Here is an 18,748-nt window from a genome sequence, read left to right on the forward strand (position 1 = left end):
CACCACTCCAACCAAACCCATCAGTATTTTCCAGCCCCAGGAAGAAAAAGCACCCCAGAGCCACCCTTGGAGAGACCATGTTCCATTATCTTGGTGCAGTTCAGTCGCTAATCTATGCAATTTTTGCACTGCTAAGTTAACAGTCGGGGCGGAGTCAGGGATATATATACACAGCAAGAGGTCCCGATGACGCGACAAGCCCCGCCCCTATCAGCTAGTATGACGTCAAGAACCATCCTATTCTGGATCGTAAATAATCTCATAGCCTGAACCTCAACAGAGATGTTAGTCGTAATGTCAGCCTCAACCAGAACCACCTTCTCCATTACCCTAGAAAGTCGTCTAATAGCTCTACTGTTGAATATAGGACCCCAGAAAGGGAGCAGACCCTTAGAAAAATCAGTCCATTGCTGATACGAGGTATCTGTCTGATCAACGTCTTCTACCTGAAGTTCCCTCCTTTTACGCTGCTCTTGCGGCTGCTCTTGAGGACTAGGGAATCGTCGATGAGTTCTGTGGTAATCAGAGGGGGCCACATACACAGGAGGAATCAGATAAGCCAGGTAGCACACCCCACCCCAACCCTCGGGCAACCATAAGTATCCATTTTCACCGCAAACAAAGTAGACACTGGGTGGGGCAATCAAAGAGGGGCTAACGGGCAGGCGTATTGAGGCAGTCACATTACATGAGCTATTTCCAACCTTGATGGGACCCCTTCCCTCTATACAGAAAAATGGAGGAGGACCCACCACGGCCAGGGGTATCAAAGACTTGGAGCTGTCGTTACTTTTAGGGGGATGCCTATAAGACAAAGTGGCGTTCAATTTCATGAAGCTATCCCTGAGTCGATCAGTATCATTAGGAGCTAAGAATCGACCCAACTTTTTCTCACATGTCTCTATAAAAGTCTGGTCAAAACGTCCGTCGGTGTATATTCGTCCAAGGGAAGCTGAAGGCAAAGGCCGCACTCGCATGGTCAATGTCCACCCCCTATTCTGCAGGCGTGGAGTCAACAAATCTGGCTGCTGAAAATATTTAACAAGACCTATAAGAGTATACCACCCCACACAACTATTCACTGGCGATAAAGGGAGAGCGAGGAACCTATCTTTTTTATAGGCAGCGGAAGGTAAAAGCCCACAAACCCAGCAATCTGTCATATTGGTAGTGGCATGTGCATGATGCAAAGTCTTAATAAAAACATTATCTTTATAATTTGCACGTATCATTCTTTCACCGTATTCAACTGTCAACATTTGGTGTTCCGGAACAGCAGTAGGTGTGGGTGCAAATGTATGAACAGGATAGTATTTATCTACGAAAAACAGTATCCCAAGAGTCACCAGAAAGGCAATTAAAAATATTACAACCACTACAATTTTTCCATTTCGGGAAAGGGCCAACCAAGGGGAATCAGGCTCACGTCTCGGGGAAGCTGCAAAGGGCTGCTCCTCATCAGGAATTGGCCGCCCAAAGGGATACATTCTGTATTCTTTTTCAACACCAAAAATCAAAACAAAAAATAAAAATCACACTACTACTACTAAAAAAATAGTCCCAGACAATCCTTGACCGGCCAGAGGGGTTCTTCAACCCTTAAAAAGGGATCTTCTTCCCTGTGTCCTTCAAAGCCTCACAGGCAGGCTTTTACCGTCCATACCTATCTCCCACGATGTTATTCAAAAGTCAGAAACAAGGGAAACACGTAATTCGGGCCCCGCACCACTCTTTAGTCTCATAGAACACAATCTTCGGCTAAACACCAGGGCTCTTACAAGTCCATCCCTACCACTAAATCTTCTTTTTCAGAATGTCCACTAAGCCCTTCTTCCAGTGTTTTAGTCCATCATTTTCCAGCACTGTACTTATTTTCTCCGGGGCCGGAAATTATAGCGAGTGCTCCCTGGCACTTCGGGATCAGAAAACAGAGCAGGTGTATCAGTGGCAGATGCTGAACTTTCCGATATCTCTTTGCTAGCAACAAAAGGAGTGGTAGAGCTCACGGTATTTTCTATTCCGCTGTGCTCTTCTCCAATCAGCGAAGCATCCGAGAAAGGGACATATCTTGGAATAATTTCACACTCCTGGTCAGCGATGCCATCCTGTACCCATTGATCATAGGGCAACGGGAGCGGGACCCTCTTCACATGAGAGGCATGGGTCCACGCCTTCCTGCCGTCAATCCGCAGTGCTGTGCGCGTGGTGAGGAGCACCTGGCGAGGCTCTGACCACCTCGGTTCCAAACAGGACTTTCGTTGATATCGTCGCACCACGACCCAATCCCCTGGGTGGATGGTGTGTCCAGGCCCCTCCGGCAACGGCTTCAGAGTGTCTGCTACCTGCTGATGAATAGAACGAAGATCTTTAGTCAAAGCATACAGATAATCTGTCAACAGAGGGTAAGGAACTTCTAAAAAGCATTTGGGTCGGGGCACTCCCCAGATATTGGCCGGGCGGCCAAATACCACCTCGTGCGGGGAGACGCCCATTTTTGCATTTACAGTGACTCTTGTGGAAAGCAAAGCTAAGGGAAGTGCGTCTGGCCAACGGAGACCTGTACTCTCACATATTTTGGCCATTTTTAACTTGAGTGTGCCGTTAAACCGTTCCACCAGTCCTGCCGCCTGAGGATGCAAGGCTGAGTGGAACTTCTGAGTGATGTGTAGACCTTTGCATATATTCTTTACTAACTCAGCATTAAAGGACGTGCCATTATCACTCCAGATCACCCTAGGTAATCCGAAGCGGGAGAAATACTCCTTTATCAACATTTTTGCAGTAGACATAGCCGTGCAGTCCTTCGTTGGGAACGCCTCCACCCACCTACTAAAAGCGCATACGACTACAAGGACGTACTTCAAATTGTTGACTCTTTTCATTTCGATGTAATCCATCTGAATCACCTCAAAAGGGAAAGAGGGGGGTGCAAAATTTCCAGTTGGGACAGGGGTACCCTTTCCAGGATTGTGTCTCAAACACACCATACATTGACGAACCAAATTGGTGGCCGTCTTAGAGATATTCTTATTGCTCCATACCGGGTCTAACAACTTACAAATGCCTTTCGCACTCACATGGGCAGGACCGTGTGCCATCGTCACTACTGGAAGGACATACGCATTCGGTAACATCCATCGTCTCTTATCTGACACATCTGTCCAGCATTCATCCGCATCCAGTCGTCCCTGCCCATCCTTCCATGCTCTCAATTCCTCATCCGTCGCCTTGCCCTGTATGTTCTTGACACTCTGTACCGTGTCTGCGAACATATGAATATCTGGGACCCATCGTGCTGGCCCTGCCACAAACATTTGTGGTAATTTTTCTCTAGCAGTCTCTTTTGCTGTCTCGTCGGCAAAAGCGTTGCCTCGCCCGACATCGTCCACTATTGTCTTGTGTGCGCTACATTTTATCACAGCCAATCTTTTGGGTAAAGTCAGTGCTGTTAGTAGTCGTAATATCAGTGGGCCATGTTGGATGCGTTGTCCATGTGAGGTCAAGAATCCCCGTTCTGCCCAAAGTCGCCCATAATTATGAACAACGCCAAAGGCGTATTGGCTATCGGTGTAAATGTTGACATCCAACCCCTCACTCAACTCACATGCTCTCAGTAAGGCGATAATCTCGGCAGCCTGGGCAGAATTGTAGGGTATTCTAGAAGTCTCTACCACCGTCTGTAATGTCGTTATTGCATATGCTGCTGTCGATGTCCCGTCTGGTAATTTAAAACAGGATCCATCAACATACAGTTCCCCGTCATGTTCTTCCATGGGCCTGTCTGTCAGATCCACCCTCCCCTTTGTCTCCTCCTCAGTCCTGTACAAGCAGTCATGTATGTCGTCATCATTTGTGTCACTATCTGTGGGGATAGGTAACAAGGTGGCGGGATTCAATGTGGCACACCTTTTAATTGTCACATGGGGCGCAAAAAGAGTCATCTCGTAACCCGTCAGACGAGCGCTTGTTAAATGCTGCGTCTGTGTCCTGTTTAGTAAAATATCCACAGCATGCGGTACCATTACTGTGAGATCTGTTCCCAGCACGAGCCCTGCGGATTGTCTTATAGAGACCGCGGCAGCCGCCGTGGCCCTAAGACAACTCGGCAGCGCTCTTGCCACATTATCGAGCATTGCAGAGAAGTACGCACATGGTCTCTGCTTCCCCCCGAAACACTGTGTTAGGACAGACAACGCGCAACCTTCCGCCTCGTGCACATAGAGAACAAAAGGCTTCTGGTAATCTGGTGTTCCAAGAACTGGCGCAGAACACAAAGACTGTTTTAGTAACACAAATGCTTCCTGACATGCGGGGGTCCACGGTAGGGGTTCGCGCACTTCTTTGGTAGTCAGATACAGTAGGGGTTTTGTTAGTAACGCATAGTTAGGTATCCACTGACGACAATACGATGTTATGCCTAGGAACGCGCGCACCTCTCGCTGCGTGTTAGGTACCTGCATGTTAGTGATCGCCTTTATGCGCTCCGGCGTCAATCTCCTCCCCACTTTCGAAAGGAGGTGACCGAGGTAGGTGACCTCCGTTCGACAGTATTGAAATTTCGGAAGGGACACTTTATGCCCCCTTTTCGCCAAGTGGTGCAACAATTTTACAGTAGCATCCCGACAACCCTGCTCATCATCCGATGCTACGAGGATATCATCCACGTACTGCAACATTACATTGCCCGGTGGAAGTTCCAGATCATCCAATTGTGCCTTCAGAGCCTGACTGTATATACTAGGACTCTCAGTGTACCCCTGAGGAATTCTCCTGAAGCGGAAGCTACGGCCAGCCAATGAGAATCCAAAAAGATACCTGCTGTCTTCATGTACTGGGATACTGAAGAAGGCATTTTTCAAATCTAGGACAGAGAAATATTTGGCCGAAGGTGGAATCATTGTCAATATCGTAGTGATGTCCGAGACCACCGGGTACTGTGGCTCCACTACTCTATTTACCTGGCGCAAATCAATCACGAATCTATAGACATCAGGAGTATTATCTGTTGCATCAGGTGACCGTCTTTTAAGTACAGGCAAAATGGGACTGTTACATATATTCGAATCAGTCTCCTCCACTACTCCAGACTGTATTAAATCTTGAATTATTTGTAACAAGGCCTTCTCACCCTCTCTAGGTATTTTGTATTGCGGTATTCTGGGCAATTTGGCTCCCACCTTCACTCTTATTGACACCGGGGCAATGTCCATTCTCCCCACGTCAGTATCACTGACAGCCCACAAGCTGTCGGGTATGCCTCGAAACTCAGGTGGCAGCGGGTCGTCTTTTGAAAAGCACTGTAGTGGGCGAGCAACATTGGGGCCTAGAGTAAGATACACGCCATCCGGGGAACAATAGATGGTGGCATGCAATCTCTTTAATAAATCTAAACCCAACAAATTTTCACCACAATTTGATGTCAATAGAAACGGCGAATCAACAGTAAAAGGACCAATCGTTAACGTGAGAGGTTTTGAAATGGGGCTAATCACCGGAGTTCCCGCGAAACCCACGGATATGTTATTCTTGCCAGACAGAGCCGCCCCTGGGACCCGAGAACGAGCCACTGAACTTTTCATTGCACCCGTATCCACTAGAAATTTCTGTTGAGACCCTAGTAAGTCGGCTTCTACATAAGGTCCCCTCTGATCAACTTCCATAAGTACTGGTCCCATGCTCTGTCCTACGCTGTCCTAGTTGTGGGAGAACCCTGTCAAATCATCAACTGAGTAATCATCGTTATAGTACTGGGCACCATCGCTCTGTAACTGCTGCCTATTGGTATTATTGTCAAAATAATTGCCACCCGGTCTCCCGCCTCCTTCTGATCGCGCAGCCTGTCTCCCAAAATCACCACCCCCCTCTTCCTCGTCCGCGCCCCACACCAGCGCTCGCCTGAAGCAGCGGGCAATCCCTCCACCAGTGCCCCTCCTGCTTGCACTTCGCGCACTGATTCGGTCCCAGCCTTTCCCTGCTCTCACCTCTTCCAAATCCGCCTCCGCGACTTGGCGCCGCACCCCTGCCTCTGCCTCTTGCCACTTGCTGCAACAAAACTCTTGTCTTTAAATCCTTAGCCTTCTTTTCCTGCTTATCCTTGTTCTCATTTTCCCTGTGCTCGTAATATTGCGCCATGCTGAGTATCCCCGAAGGAGAGGACGTCGTCCACGTACTCTCCGACGCCTGCAGTCTAGCTGATATTTCGGGCAATAAATTGGTGACAAACCTGTTGACAAAGAGCCGTAACCCCCCATCCTGTGACACATCCTGTCCACTAAAATCCACGTACGTTTCATCAAACCTTGTAAAGAAATCTGAGACCGCCTCATCTTTCTTCTGCTTGCAAGCCGTCAACTTGTCCCAATCTACCTTTTTCGGGGGAATGAGGGAGTGCATATACTTTATTATGCGCCCCGGTAAAGCTAATATTTCAGCCTTCGGCTTCTCTCCTGGCTTACGCTCCTTGTCCCAATCCTGCAACTCCTGCCATGTACCACCCAGCTCCTCCGTATGATCCGTACCTTTCACTTGTCGCCACACATCAACCGGGACCAAAAGCCCGAAAAACAATTCAACATCAGCCAACGTCATCACAGTAGAAGACGCCGCTTCCGTAAGTTCTTTGTAATAGGCGGTCGGATTCTTTCTGGAATCCGGCAGCTGAGCCTTCAATGACAACACCTCACTTCTCTTCCATGGCGTGTACACCCATTGCTCCTGAAAGTGCGCATCAATTCTGTTCCTTGTAACGGCCCTCGTAACTGGGTCTAACAACTCGGGGACCTCAGGATGAAAAATAGGGTGCACCTCTCGCATTGGGTGGAGACCTGGGAAATGGGGCGTACCGGCAGAGGGTAATTCATTCCTGTATTGCAACAGCGCGCGCAGACTACTCATCACTTCCCTTACCCCCGTGTTCGTTCTATACGCTCCAGCCTGTATATCCCGCAAAACCGCCGGGGCCACACCTCCATATCCCTGCTCCCATAGCGGTATCAGTACACTAGCCATGTGCCACAAAGCGTGCTGCTGCATTAACGGCTCAAAATCTTTCATGGTGGACCAAATATCTTCGAACGAATAAATATTATTCCTGGCCCATTGACATGCCTGATTAGCCACCAAACTTTTTTCATCCAAACCAACAGTAGAACGTGTAAGCAGCTTTCGTACCTGTGAGAACAATCCACTACCTGCGCCGCGACTCGGTGTTAGCATCTCCTGACTGGGGGTGGTGCTAGCTGAAACAGTAGGGAGTGCTAAAGAAAATGACGAGGGGGCGGGTGAAGTGGGCTGGAGTAGAGAAACGAGGGGTGTCGAGGGCAGGGATTGTTGGGGGGCACTCGCTGAAGGACCTGGAATGGCGCTACTAGGGGCCGAAAGTGGCAAGGAGGGGTACAATGGCTGCGGGGCATAAGGGGGTGGGGGCCGGGCATCCAAAATGTCCTCCATCTCATCTGGGTCGTCCTCTCGTACTACGTAACTTTTATTTTCTTTCAACCTACAAAGTCTATCTGCGCGCTCCATGCGTAGTGCATTCTCATTCCCCATGTGTTCTTTCGCTTTCTGCGCCATAGTCTGGGTGGACTTTTTATACTCCTCTTTCTCCTCTCGCATCTTACGTTTCCTGACCTCTTTCTGCCACACTCGCAAAGAGTCGAACATACTCTGGCGGCTACGCCTAGCAAACAGTTTGTCTTGCAAATAATCCAATTTAGCTTCATCGAAAGAACCCGTCAAAGGCCATTGTAAATCCACATTTTCAGCAGTGTATCGATGCCACAAAGTACCAAACATAATCGGAACCAGTCCATGTTTAACATACATATCAAAACTCGGTGTCCCTTCAGGGGGTGCAGGTTGGCTCTCGGCCAGTCTAGTATCTGAGGGTCGACAACAGCATCCAAAACATCGCAACTTGCTAAGACACGGCATCTTTACTTTAACTCTAATCACAACCCAAATTTACTCACACACAAACATGTAAATGAACCACGTACACATATACAATATCTCCAAAACACGTGTTATCAAATGGGACAAGGCCCGTCGACCAAGTCCTGGGGAACCTGGACTCTACCGCAGACCGAACAGTACGCTAACTGTTCTGAGGAGGGGGAACGGATCCGCTACCCATGCGGCACTATGGATCGCTGCGCACTTTTACCGCGGGAAACCCGGATCACACCTCTTCTGAATCACCACACTAGGAGTTCAGAGTAAGCGCGCCAGAGTCTACCCACGATGAGCCACGCCTTCACCACAGTACCATGCGGTCGGATCGCCACAAACAATTACCTCGAAATACGTCCCCAACCTCGTCAAGTCTGTCAGAGCACCAACTCGTACTCTGAGTTCCCCGGAGCACACTAGCCCCAGGAGCACACCGGCTCCTCAAACCATCGGAGACACTCTAGTCTCTCGGAACACTCCCGTTCCTACAGCAATCACAGGTGGACCACTCACCTTTCGTATGCGGCACCGACCTCTACCGTTCTCCACCTCCGGCTGCCAGGACCAACACGGTCAGCTTCAAGTTCCGCCTTCTGGACCCCGGCGTAAGATCCAAACCGGGACCTCTCCCGATCAGCAGGGTGGGGCAGCGCTGCGAGAACCAAGCTCGGCATCAAATGGGATCCCGGACCCACCGTGCCGACCAGCGGGTCCCCGGTCTTCTGCTACCCACTTACGGGTGAGAAAGATCCTTATCGCGGGGTCCCTATTCGGGCGCCATCTGATAAGCGTGGCTCAAATCCACTAGAGTGACTTACAGCACTCACCTATAATTACCTTATAGGAAGTCAGCCGGACAGTGGAGAAGTAAAAACAAAAGTCTTTATTAGGCCAAACAACACTCATATGAGAGGGCCCTGTCCGACCTCACTCCTAGGAGTGCGAACGAGAGGACTGACTCTCTGCATCACAGCAATACATTATAATGCAATACAGTAAATGGGGTACGCCCCTTGTGGAAAACTACTGAGCCCCAGGCCAGTGGACAATGCTCTCATACAGCAGGCATCTGCACCTGCAAGGGATACATTATTATCTCTGCTCAAGGCCAGGGAGCTAGGCTTCGGCGTCTCCGAGCATGAGAACATTACAGATAACATAACTTGTTAGTTTCGCTCACAGTGAGCCGAGAAACGAAAACTGCTGTCTTAGTATATTTCTGTATTCCTGCGGGAGGGGCATGAGCGAGCAGAGCCCGCAGGCACAGAGGGTTACACAAAATGGTGGCACACAGGCTAAGCTAAGAAACTAATATGGTCACACATACATTCGAATATAAGTAATAAGTAAGTATATGAATTCAGCATAAGTGCGTTTACGTAAATGCATTAGTTAGTCATATGATGCTAACTCACACGTCATCATGGGGTAATTAGAGTATCGAAAAGTGAATTCTATCATGACAGACAAAATGGGTCTCCCAAATTGTCCATTGGGTCTATGCCCTTTCACTCCTTTCTACCCTGTCACACCTTCCATTACCTTCAGGACGGATGACAGAAGACCATTTGTCCTTTTTACCGCAGAAAGGGCCAACACTTTTTGCCAAAGGAGCCATAGAGTGGGTTCCGGCCTCCGAAGTGGGAACTGGGTGTTACTCCCGCTACTTCCTTGCGCCGAAGGAGGACAGAGGCCTTTGTCTTGTTTTGGAGCTTTATCCTCTTAATGCCTTCCTGCGGAAGGCAAATTCCAGACGTTTACGCTAGCCCAGGCCATGTGTGTCCTAAACCCTTAAGACTGGATGGTGGTGTGGAACGTGCAGGGCTGGTTTCACAGTCCCATCCTACAGGCCATAGCTGTGGTTCACAGTGGGCCAGGAGCATTTTCAGTTCAGTTCTTCCCTCTGGCCTCACCAGTGCTCCTCAAGTGTTCACAAAGGTGATGGTGGTGGCCGCAGCACACTGGAGAGGTGGGTGCTATCAGTCTTCCCTTACTTTGGCAACTGACTACTGAAAGTGGGTTCGCTCCACTCAGTTGTCAACCACCTCCAAATGACTGCGAACCTCCTGATATTGTTGATTCACTATAAATATGCTGAAGTTACACCTGACTTCTTTGCAGACGCTTCTGTTCATTGGAGCTAATCTGAATATGGTACGTTTTTGTGCCCTTCCCCCCCAGATTGGAGACTTCAGCACATTTGGTCTGTGATCTTGATATTTCAGCGTCTACCCTTGATACCAGTGCAGATGACTGAGGTTGCTGGTATTGTTGGCCTCCTGCATACTGCTGATAAAGCACGCCAGATGGCACCTGTACGCTCTGCAGTAGGACCTCATATCCCAGTGGTCACAGCATCAGGGAAATCTGTCGAATTGTATTTAGATTTCTGAGGAGACTGCAAAAGATCTGCTGTGGTGGCTGCTGGACCACAGTTTGGTCAGTGGCTGTCCCCTGTCCTTAGCCCACCCAGAACTGATGGTGGTCTTGTGCCCCTCACTGCTGGGTTGGTGAGGACATCTGAGGTGGAGATCAGAGTACCCTGGCCTCCGACGAGAGACTCAACTCCACATCAGTTTGCTTTAGTTAAGGGTGTTTTGCTTGGCGTTGAAGGCCTTCCTACACACACTGAAAGGGGGGCAGGTGCAGGTGCTCACAGACCGCATCGGGTATGGCCATCTGATAGTACAACGAGCAGGGCTGGGTATGGTCTTGGGTGCTGTGTGAAGTGCGCTTCGAAGTGGTTGGACCACCAAGAGATTTCTCTGGTAGTGAGGAACCTGGCTTCATCCTTAAATGCTAGGGAGGACAAAGTCGGCTTCAGGCATCTAGCGAATCACAAATGGTGGGTTGACTCCGAGATGGCACAGACTGGCATGTTTTTTTTTTTTTGCCAGTTGCCAGAAAGTGCAATGGCTACACTTTTACGTGCTGGAGTTTCCAAAGCAGCTCGCCCTTGGATATACATTCTAGCGACAGTGGCTCTCAGGACTCCTGTATGTCTACTGAAGATCACAAACTGCTAGGTCCAAGTCATCATAGGTCACCTAATTGGGCCAGGGGGTTGGTACCAGGATTTTCTGGGCATGAACATCTGTCCTCCTATCAAGCTGTCTCTTCGGGAGGATCTGCTGTCGCAGCAGTGAGGCAGTGTGCTGTACCCGAGACTCCACACGTAGCATCTCAGTGCATGGAGATTGAGTGGCCGCAGTTGACCTCCTTCAACCTGCACCCAGAAGTTGAGTTAATCTTGGAGGTAAGGCGTCCCTCCACAAAATCATTTTACGCCAGTTGTGACAAGTTTGTGGTTTGGTGCCACACCATACTAATTAAATCATTACAGACAAAGTTGGCTGAAGTTTTAATGTTTGTTCTGTCCTAAGCCCAGCAAGGACTTGCTTTGGGCATTGACAAGTGTTATTTATCCGCTCTTTTGGCATTGGGGCAGCTGCTGAACCATACTTTGTTATTCAAATCCACCTTTTTGAAAGGTTTTGCAATATTTGTTCCTACCGAAACCCTTTGTGATGCTTCAGTGGGACTTTAACTTTGCCCTCACCTCCTTGAAGTGCACCCTTTTGAGTCACTGCACAGTTGTTCCTTGAGACTTCTTACCTTGAAGACAGTCTTTCTTGTCGCCATAACATGAGCTAGATGTGTGAGTGAGCTTCACGCTCTGTGTCAATCCACCTTATGTCCCCGCCTTCCATGATAAGTTGGTTTTGAGGACCTGAGGATCATTCCTACCCAAAGTTTTCACTCCTTTCTATGTTGTACGGTTATCACTCTAGCTCTTAAGGCAGATGAGAGGCTCCATTGCTTGAATCATAAAAGCATTAAGCTTTCATATGGATTATACAATGGAACATCCAGTGGATGATTAGCTCTTGGTAGGGTTATCCAGATCAAAGAAGGGCCAGGCCGTGCAAAAATGCAGCATCTTTCAAAGGATTGTTCTCTTGCAAAACATCTGCTATGCACTGGCAAAGCAGCAGCCTCCAGTAGGCTTGTGGGCTCATTCCACCAGTGCCGAAGCTGCTACCACTGCCTTAGTACACAAAGCACCTGTCTTGGGCAGCTATCGGATGGCTATGAGGGTGTCCGTGCACACATTCACAAAGCATTGTTAGGTCCTCCAGGAGGGGCATATTGGCCTGTGGGTCCTGCAGGACTTTTTGATCTGAGCCAGTTCACAGACCCACCACCCTATTCACAAAGGAAGGAATCTGTAGTTCGAAGAATCCATCATAAGAACATGTCACACCTTTAGTAAGGACCTTTCGGATGGTTCCTCCCAAGCCCAACCCTGCTTAACTTCTGAGATCTGATAATATCCAGTGCTTGTGGGGAGGTATGGCCGGAGGCTTTCCGATTGATACCTTAGCTGTAACTTCCTCACTGACCCTCCCACTTTCATGTTCTGTGAAATGGAGTCTTTCCGATAAAAAAAAAAGCCCCAATCTAGAGCGCTGCACACAGGTGGTTCTAGTCTGCTGTTGGACTCTGCGCCTGAGGACGTGGACAGCCTAAGAAAGCAGCGAACGTTTGGGTGCATGGGTGGCACTTACACGCAGCTCTGCTTGGCACTTTCAGTGTAGAACAACGCTTAGTTGGAACGGCTCGATTCCACATGCAGGAGCACTTTTGTAAAGTTTCCAGTTCCATTCTGGCACCTGGAGAGTATTCTCAAGGTGAGAAATCTGCGGTTGGATAAGAGTGTTTACTAGAGAGGTTGTTACAGAAGGGAAGTAACTTGTTCTTTGCTGCGATTGTATGTTTCAGTGTCTACTGTAAAGCACTCTGATGCCCTTGTGTCTTGCTTGTTCTATATAAACGGCATAAATTAATTGTGCTTACCCCTTTCTGCGTTTATAGACCTTTATTTATCTGCTGAAAGGTGCCTGCACAGAAAGTGTAATTGTTCTATTGATCCAGAGAGCCATCCGAGCAAGAGGACACAGCCTCAAACTCTGCTTCCATCTTGGCTTATTTTTATGCTTTGAGACATACCTTCCAGATGTCGAGAACTCTCTTCGTATTCAGGGAGGCAACATAGCTAGGAGGATGAGAATTATTTCTCTATGGACGCACAGTTCGTGACCTCTCTATGGAACTGTCTCCTCATAGTCGCACATTATCAAATCATTATTGAAGTCTGCATTCCCTTTTTGCATTTTACTGATGTGTGTTGAGGTGCAGGATTTCTTGTTCGACATAATTGCAATATTCTAGGTATTTTTGTCGAGTATTTCTTCAAACAATGATATATTGTCTATTCTAAAGTTATATATTTTGAAGGTGTAAAAAAAAAAATAAGTATGGATTGAGGCAGTGAAATCCTTTAGAAGACTTTCACTTCAGCCACAGTTTGTGTCTGCAGATATTAGGAAGTATTGCTTTTTTCGAAGGCATTCCGTAAACAGAACTGTTTTATTTGAGGTTTTTTTCTTTTCCTTTTTCCAGCAATACATCCTCCTTCATGATATGGTGGCTGCTCACAACGTGATGCGTGTGACTGTGTACCGAGGGAACCAGGGTGAGTGAAACAGCTGCCTACCCTGGAATATGCAACCATGCCTTGCCCACTATGGAATCTTCTTTGACATTCATGAAGATTAGACAGTCAACCTCTTTAAACTGGACCCAAGAACACGTTTCATAGATATAATTGCCATTGTGATCTCCCAAAGAAATACAACCTTTTATTCAATCTATGTTCTTAGAATGTTGCAACCCCAAGTGTATTGTGTGGTAGAGCTTGCTGTGTTGCCTCCAAGCAGGTACCTTTGGACCTGGGAACCCCTTTAAATATCCCCAATTACATCTAGTTGAGCAGACAGTAATCAAAGCACCAACTTAAGTGAAAGTTTGTGCTAGACAACTTTATTCACTTATTTCTTAATTTCAAAATAAATAAATTTTGCTTATTAATCCTAGTTGCATCAGAGTACATTCAACTGCTCATTTCAGTTCTATTTGTTGAAAAGTATTTCTTCTTAATAAATAGTTTTTTCACCAAAGCCATGAATTACATGGTCCATGCCGAGCTTGCACATATTGAACGCACAGGCTCTAAAGAGTTGGTTGCAGCACTCGCTGTGCGAGTGATTGAAGAAGTGAGCTCTGTAGTAGTGTTGATGTTCCCTGAAGAAGCACCCATGGCTCAAAATGCATAGCTTCATAGTCCGTATGGGCGAGCAACACACAAAATCCAATCCTGGAGGTGCCTGGGCTGTTTTATCAGCAGATCAACTAGATGAAATTGACGATAGATCAAATCCTCAGATAAAACATGCCTACTTTTTTTTTATTTTGGCAACAGTTATAATTTTTCAGTAAAAGTACATGTACACAACAAAAAAGAAACCCTCTTTAAATTCCGCTCCTGCACAAAATAAACAAAGCGGGAAATCACCACAATAGGCATGGCATGCGAACTTCGTTTTGAGCCTGCTCCTTTGGTGCTAAACAGTGTCAGTTAGTCTGTACATCTTGCTTCTCTATCCAACAAAAATCCTCAAATATAAGTGTACATGAAAATTTTCTTTCCAAAATTTGGTAGATTTCACTTTCAGATTTACTCAATGTATCCTGTTAATACAGCATTTTTCTTCCAGGGGTAGGAATGCATACGTATGTATGTAGTGTATGCATGGTCAGTTTTCTCCGTGCTACTCTTTCCACCATTAGGTTGTTTCTTTATTAATTCTCCTCATTTTGGAAGATGAGCACACAGTTTCTATCATTTGCTCGTCAAGATCATCAGGATTTCTTCAATGATGACGTTGTCACCTTTCTCGGGGCCACATTGATCACCAGCAGGGTTTGTGACTCGCAAATTGCAATTTTTAGAGACTCTTAATTTGCGAGTCACAAACCCTTTTTTCCCCTTGTGGTTCTCAAATGGGTCGCACTGTACCTGCCTCATTAATCATCATTGGGCAGGTGACACTTTGCGACCCATTGGGAATGGCCGGCACTCGCAGGGATGATGGCCTGCTGGGGTCAGCAGACCTCCATGTCTGTGATTTGATTTTTAAATAAAGCAATTTATTTTTATAAGTGCAGCCCGTTTTCCTAAAAGGAAAATAGGTTGTATTTAAAAAAAGAAAAATGTAAAGTTTCCTTTTTTTCACTTTTTAAGAGTAGGCAATAGTTTGTGGGACCACTGCCTGGCCTTAAACATTTTCACTACTGTTCACAAAGGGGAAAGGGGTCCCCTGGGGACCCCTTTCCGGTTGCGACTGACTTACCACCCACTTGAAGTAGGCAGTAAGTTCTGATTGTTTAGTGACTTCCTTCAAGTGACAAAACAATCGTACATCCCTCTGTTTCACTGTTAGGAAGGGATGCCTGTTGCACACGCCTTCCTAATAGCGACTCTCGAACCCTATTTTGCGATTCAGTAATAGGTTACTAACTTGCGAAATAGAGTTGGTACATGTCAAATAACGTTTTAGCAGTTGCAAACGGGCGGAATCTCCGATTGCAACTGCTGAAAATAGTCGTACATGTGCTCCATAGTGCATTAAATAAAAATCAGACTGCTCTTTTACTTATTTATTTATTTATTTGTGTATTTTATAGAGCGCACAGCTACCCCGACGGGGCGTCCCGGCGCTGAGAACTTTGAGGGTGGAGGGCACAGGGGGATGTTATAGGGAAAACAGGTGGGTCTTCAGTGACTTACGGAATAAGATTTCTGATTGGGAAGAGCGTAGAGCCAGAGGGAGCTTGTTCCAATGCTGGGAGGCACAAACCTCAAAGGTTTTTCCGCCTGCCCGTGAGCGTTTGAAGCGTGGAGTTTCCAAGAGAAGGAGAGAGTTGGACCGTAAAGTCCTGTAGTTGGTATACGGTCGCAAGGTGTTTTTCAAGTGGGCAGATCCCATACCCCTCGAAGCTCGGTGGGCCAGCGTCATAGCTTTGAAAATACACCTTTTGGCCATTGGCAACCAATGCAATTTGCGGAGGTGGGGAGAGATATGGTGTCTGAAAGGTATTCTTTCCACTAACCGGGCGGCGGCATTTTGGACCGTCTGGAGTTTTTGACATTGGCCTGCTGTGATGCCTAGGTAGAGGGCATTGGCATAATCAAGATGGGAAATGATCAGTGCCTGGATCACAGTCTTACGGCAGTCCGCTGGTAGGTAGTTGATGAGACGCTTGATGGTTCTGATCTTGCCAAAACAGGAGGCAGTCACTGTTTGAACCTGGGTATTGAAGCTGAGATGATTATCCCAGCGGACTCCAAGATTTTTTACTGAGTCTTTAGGTATGGGGGCTTGGCTCAGATCTTCTGGCCACCATAGACTGGAGTCCAGAGGGGATGGTGAATTAAAAAACAGAACCTCCGTTTTTCCAGCATTGAGTCGAAGGGAGTTGGCATCCATCCACTTAGAGATGTCTCTGAGGCAGGTTTTTAATGGATCAAAAGCTGAGGGAGAAGGGGAGTCGAAAGTGAAAAGAAGCTGAATGTCGTCAGCGTAGGAGGTGGACTTGATCCCAGTCTGAGCGATCAGTTTTGCCAGGGGGGTGAAATAAACATTAAATAGAAGCGGGCTGAGCGAGGAGCCCTGCGGGACTCCCCATTTGAGTGGTCTGGCTGTGGAAGTGTAGGGGGGAGTGAAAACCTGCTGAGTGCGATCAGAGAGATACGACGTGATCCAATTAAGCGCAGTGCCACCTACGCCTAGGTCCGCTAGCCTCCTCAGCAGGATCCTGTGGGAGACGGTGTCAAATGCTGCTGAAAGATCCAGCAGCACCAACACCGCCCTTGACCCTTGGTCGAGCGTCCACCTCACTGAGTCAGCCATTTCAATGAGGGCTGACTCTGTGCTGTGGCCCGACCTAAAGCCATGTTGGGAATCATGAAGTAACCCATTGGTTTCAATGAAGTTCGCCAGCTGGGAGTGGACCAGTTTTTCCAGAATTTTTGCGGGGGCGGACAGAAGGGAAATGGGCCTGTAGTTGCAGGGGAGGTCCGGGTCAAGATTAGGTTTCTTAAGAATGGGAACCAGGGAGGCATGTTTCCACTTGGCGGGGAAACTACCCAGTCTGAGGGAGTCATTCCAGATGTGGTTCAGGTGGGGGTTCAGAAGAGGTGCCAGTTTTTTATATTGCTTAGCTGGCCATGGGTCGTTGGGGGAACCTGATTTACACTTTAGTAATTCAGTCAAGGTGTCTGCTTCGGAGAGGACTGAAAATTCGGAAAAGGTAGCCTGGGGTGTCGAGGAAGTAGAGGGTACCTCTTCCCAGTCTTCTTTGTTAGGGGTGGGGAAGGAGGAATAGATGATCTCAATTTTGTCCTCAAAAAATTGTGACAGTTTGTCACATAATGACTGAGATGCAGGCTGGGTTCGAGTCAAAGCATTGGGGTTAGTAAAAGAACGAACTATATTAAAAATCTCTCTGGAACCGTTACTGGCTTGTTTGATTCTGGAGGCTAGAAAGGCCTGTTTATGTTCTTTGATCATTCTCCGATATTCTTTGAGTGCTGTTTTATATGAGCTTTTCCTTTCAAGGGAGAAGTTCTGCCTCCAGAGACGTTCAAGAGTTTTACAGGCAGCCTTTTTCTGCCGGAGCTCGTCCGAATACCAGGGTGCCGAAGGTGCAGCCCGATAGGTCTTAATAGGTTTAAGAGGGGCTAAGACATCTAGGGCCCGGCAGACCCAGGTGTCCAGGTAATCGATCTTACGGTCGAGGTCACGAGACTGGCTGGGGAGGGAGTTTTTTAGTTGTTCCGAGAGGGTGTCCGGGGTGATGCGGCTCCAGTTCCTTCCTGCAGTCTTTGGAGTAATGGTAGATCTGACGGTATAGGGAATATTGATTTCAAAAGGGATGAGGAAGTGATCCGACCAGATAACGGGGATAGGGGGAGTCACCTGGATAGAAGAAAGGTTGGAACAGATCAGGTCCAGTATGTTACCCGCTTTGTGCGTAGGTAAAGTAATTGTTTGGACGAGGTTGCAGGCCGTCAACGTGGAGATGAAATTTTTATTTATTTATTTTATTTATTTTATTTTTGAGATTTGTAAAGCGCTTAAATACCCGTAGGTGTCGCGGCGCGAAGGCCAACAGACTTATACCAGATAGCAGCGGACTTATTGATTAAACAACCAGGTTTTTGTCAATTTCCTAAAAATGAATTGGAACTGGCTGGATCTACTCTTGATTGTAAGAGTTCCAAAGTTTTGCCGTGGCAACGATTAAGCGCTTGTCGCCCCATGAGGCAGTTTTAGTGCGAGGAGCCCTGAGGAGATGTGCAGTTGAAGAATGCAGGGCCCGTGTTGGAGTATAGGTCACTAGCTCTCTTTTTAGAAACACAGGTCCGGAATCGCGAGAAGCCTTGTAGACCATGCATAAGGCCTTGAACTTTATACGGTTTCTCACAGGGAGCCAGTGATACTGCCGGATGACATGAGATGGATTTATGTTTAGGGGTTCCTGATAGCATTCTAGCTGCTGCATTCTGGACTGATTGCAATTTATGGATGACTTTGCTTTTGGCATTCAGTAGCCGTCTGTTGCAGTAGTCAACGGAGGCCATGACTAACGTACTAACTAATGTTTTTCCAGCATTTAAGGGAAGAAATGTTAGAGACTTCTTGTGCTTCTCATACAAGGCGCCATTAGTGTTTCTACAAGACAAAGTCATGTCCCCAGATAAGGAATTATGAAAGAAGACATGATCACTTGGGATCCAGTGGTCGTCTGTGCAACTTGGCAGAACTGTCAACTTGTAAACATTATCAGGGTTTCTGTTATTCAGCTTTAGGGTAGTCCAAATCACATTAGTAGA

General features: G+C 47.4%; 1 protein-coding gene across 1 annotated transcript in view; it reads left to right on the top strand.

Annotated features, from left to right (window-relative positions):
- LOC147678739 (polyamine-transporting ATPase 13A3-like) overlaps positions 1-18,748 on the top strand; it is a 250,836-nt gene that overhangs the window by 105,857 nt on the left and 126,231 nt on the right. Inside the window, exon 9 of the mRNA XM_086946198.1 lies at positions 13,414-13,486. Coding sequence (XP_086802324.1) covers positions 13,414-13,486 — 73 coding nt within the window. The remainder of the gene's footprint in view (positions 1-13,413; positions 13,487-18,748) is intronic.

Source organism: Lissotriton vulgaris, chromosome 12 (assembly GCF_964263255.1).
Source record: "Lissotriton vulgaris chromosome 12, aLisVul1.2, whole genome shotgun sequence".
Lineage (NCBI taxonomy): Eukaryota > Metazoa > Chordata > Amphibia > Caudata > Salamandridae > Lissotriton > Lissotriton vulgaris.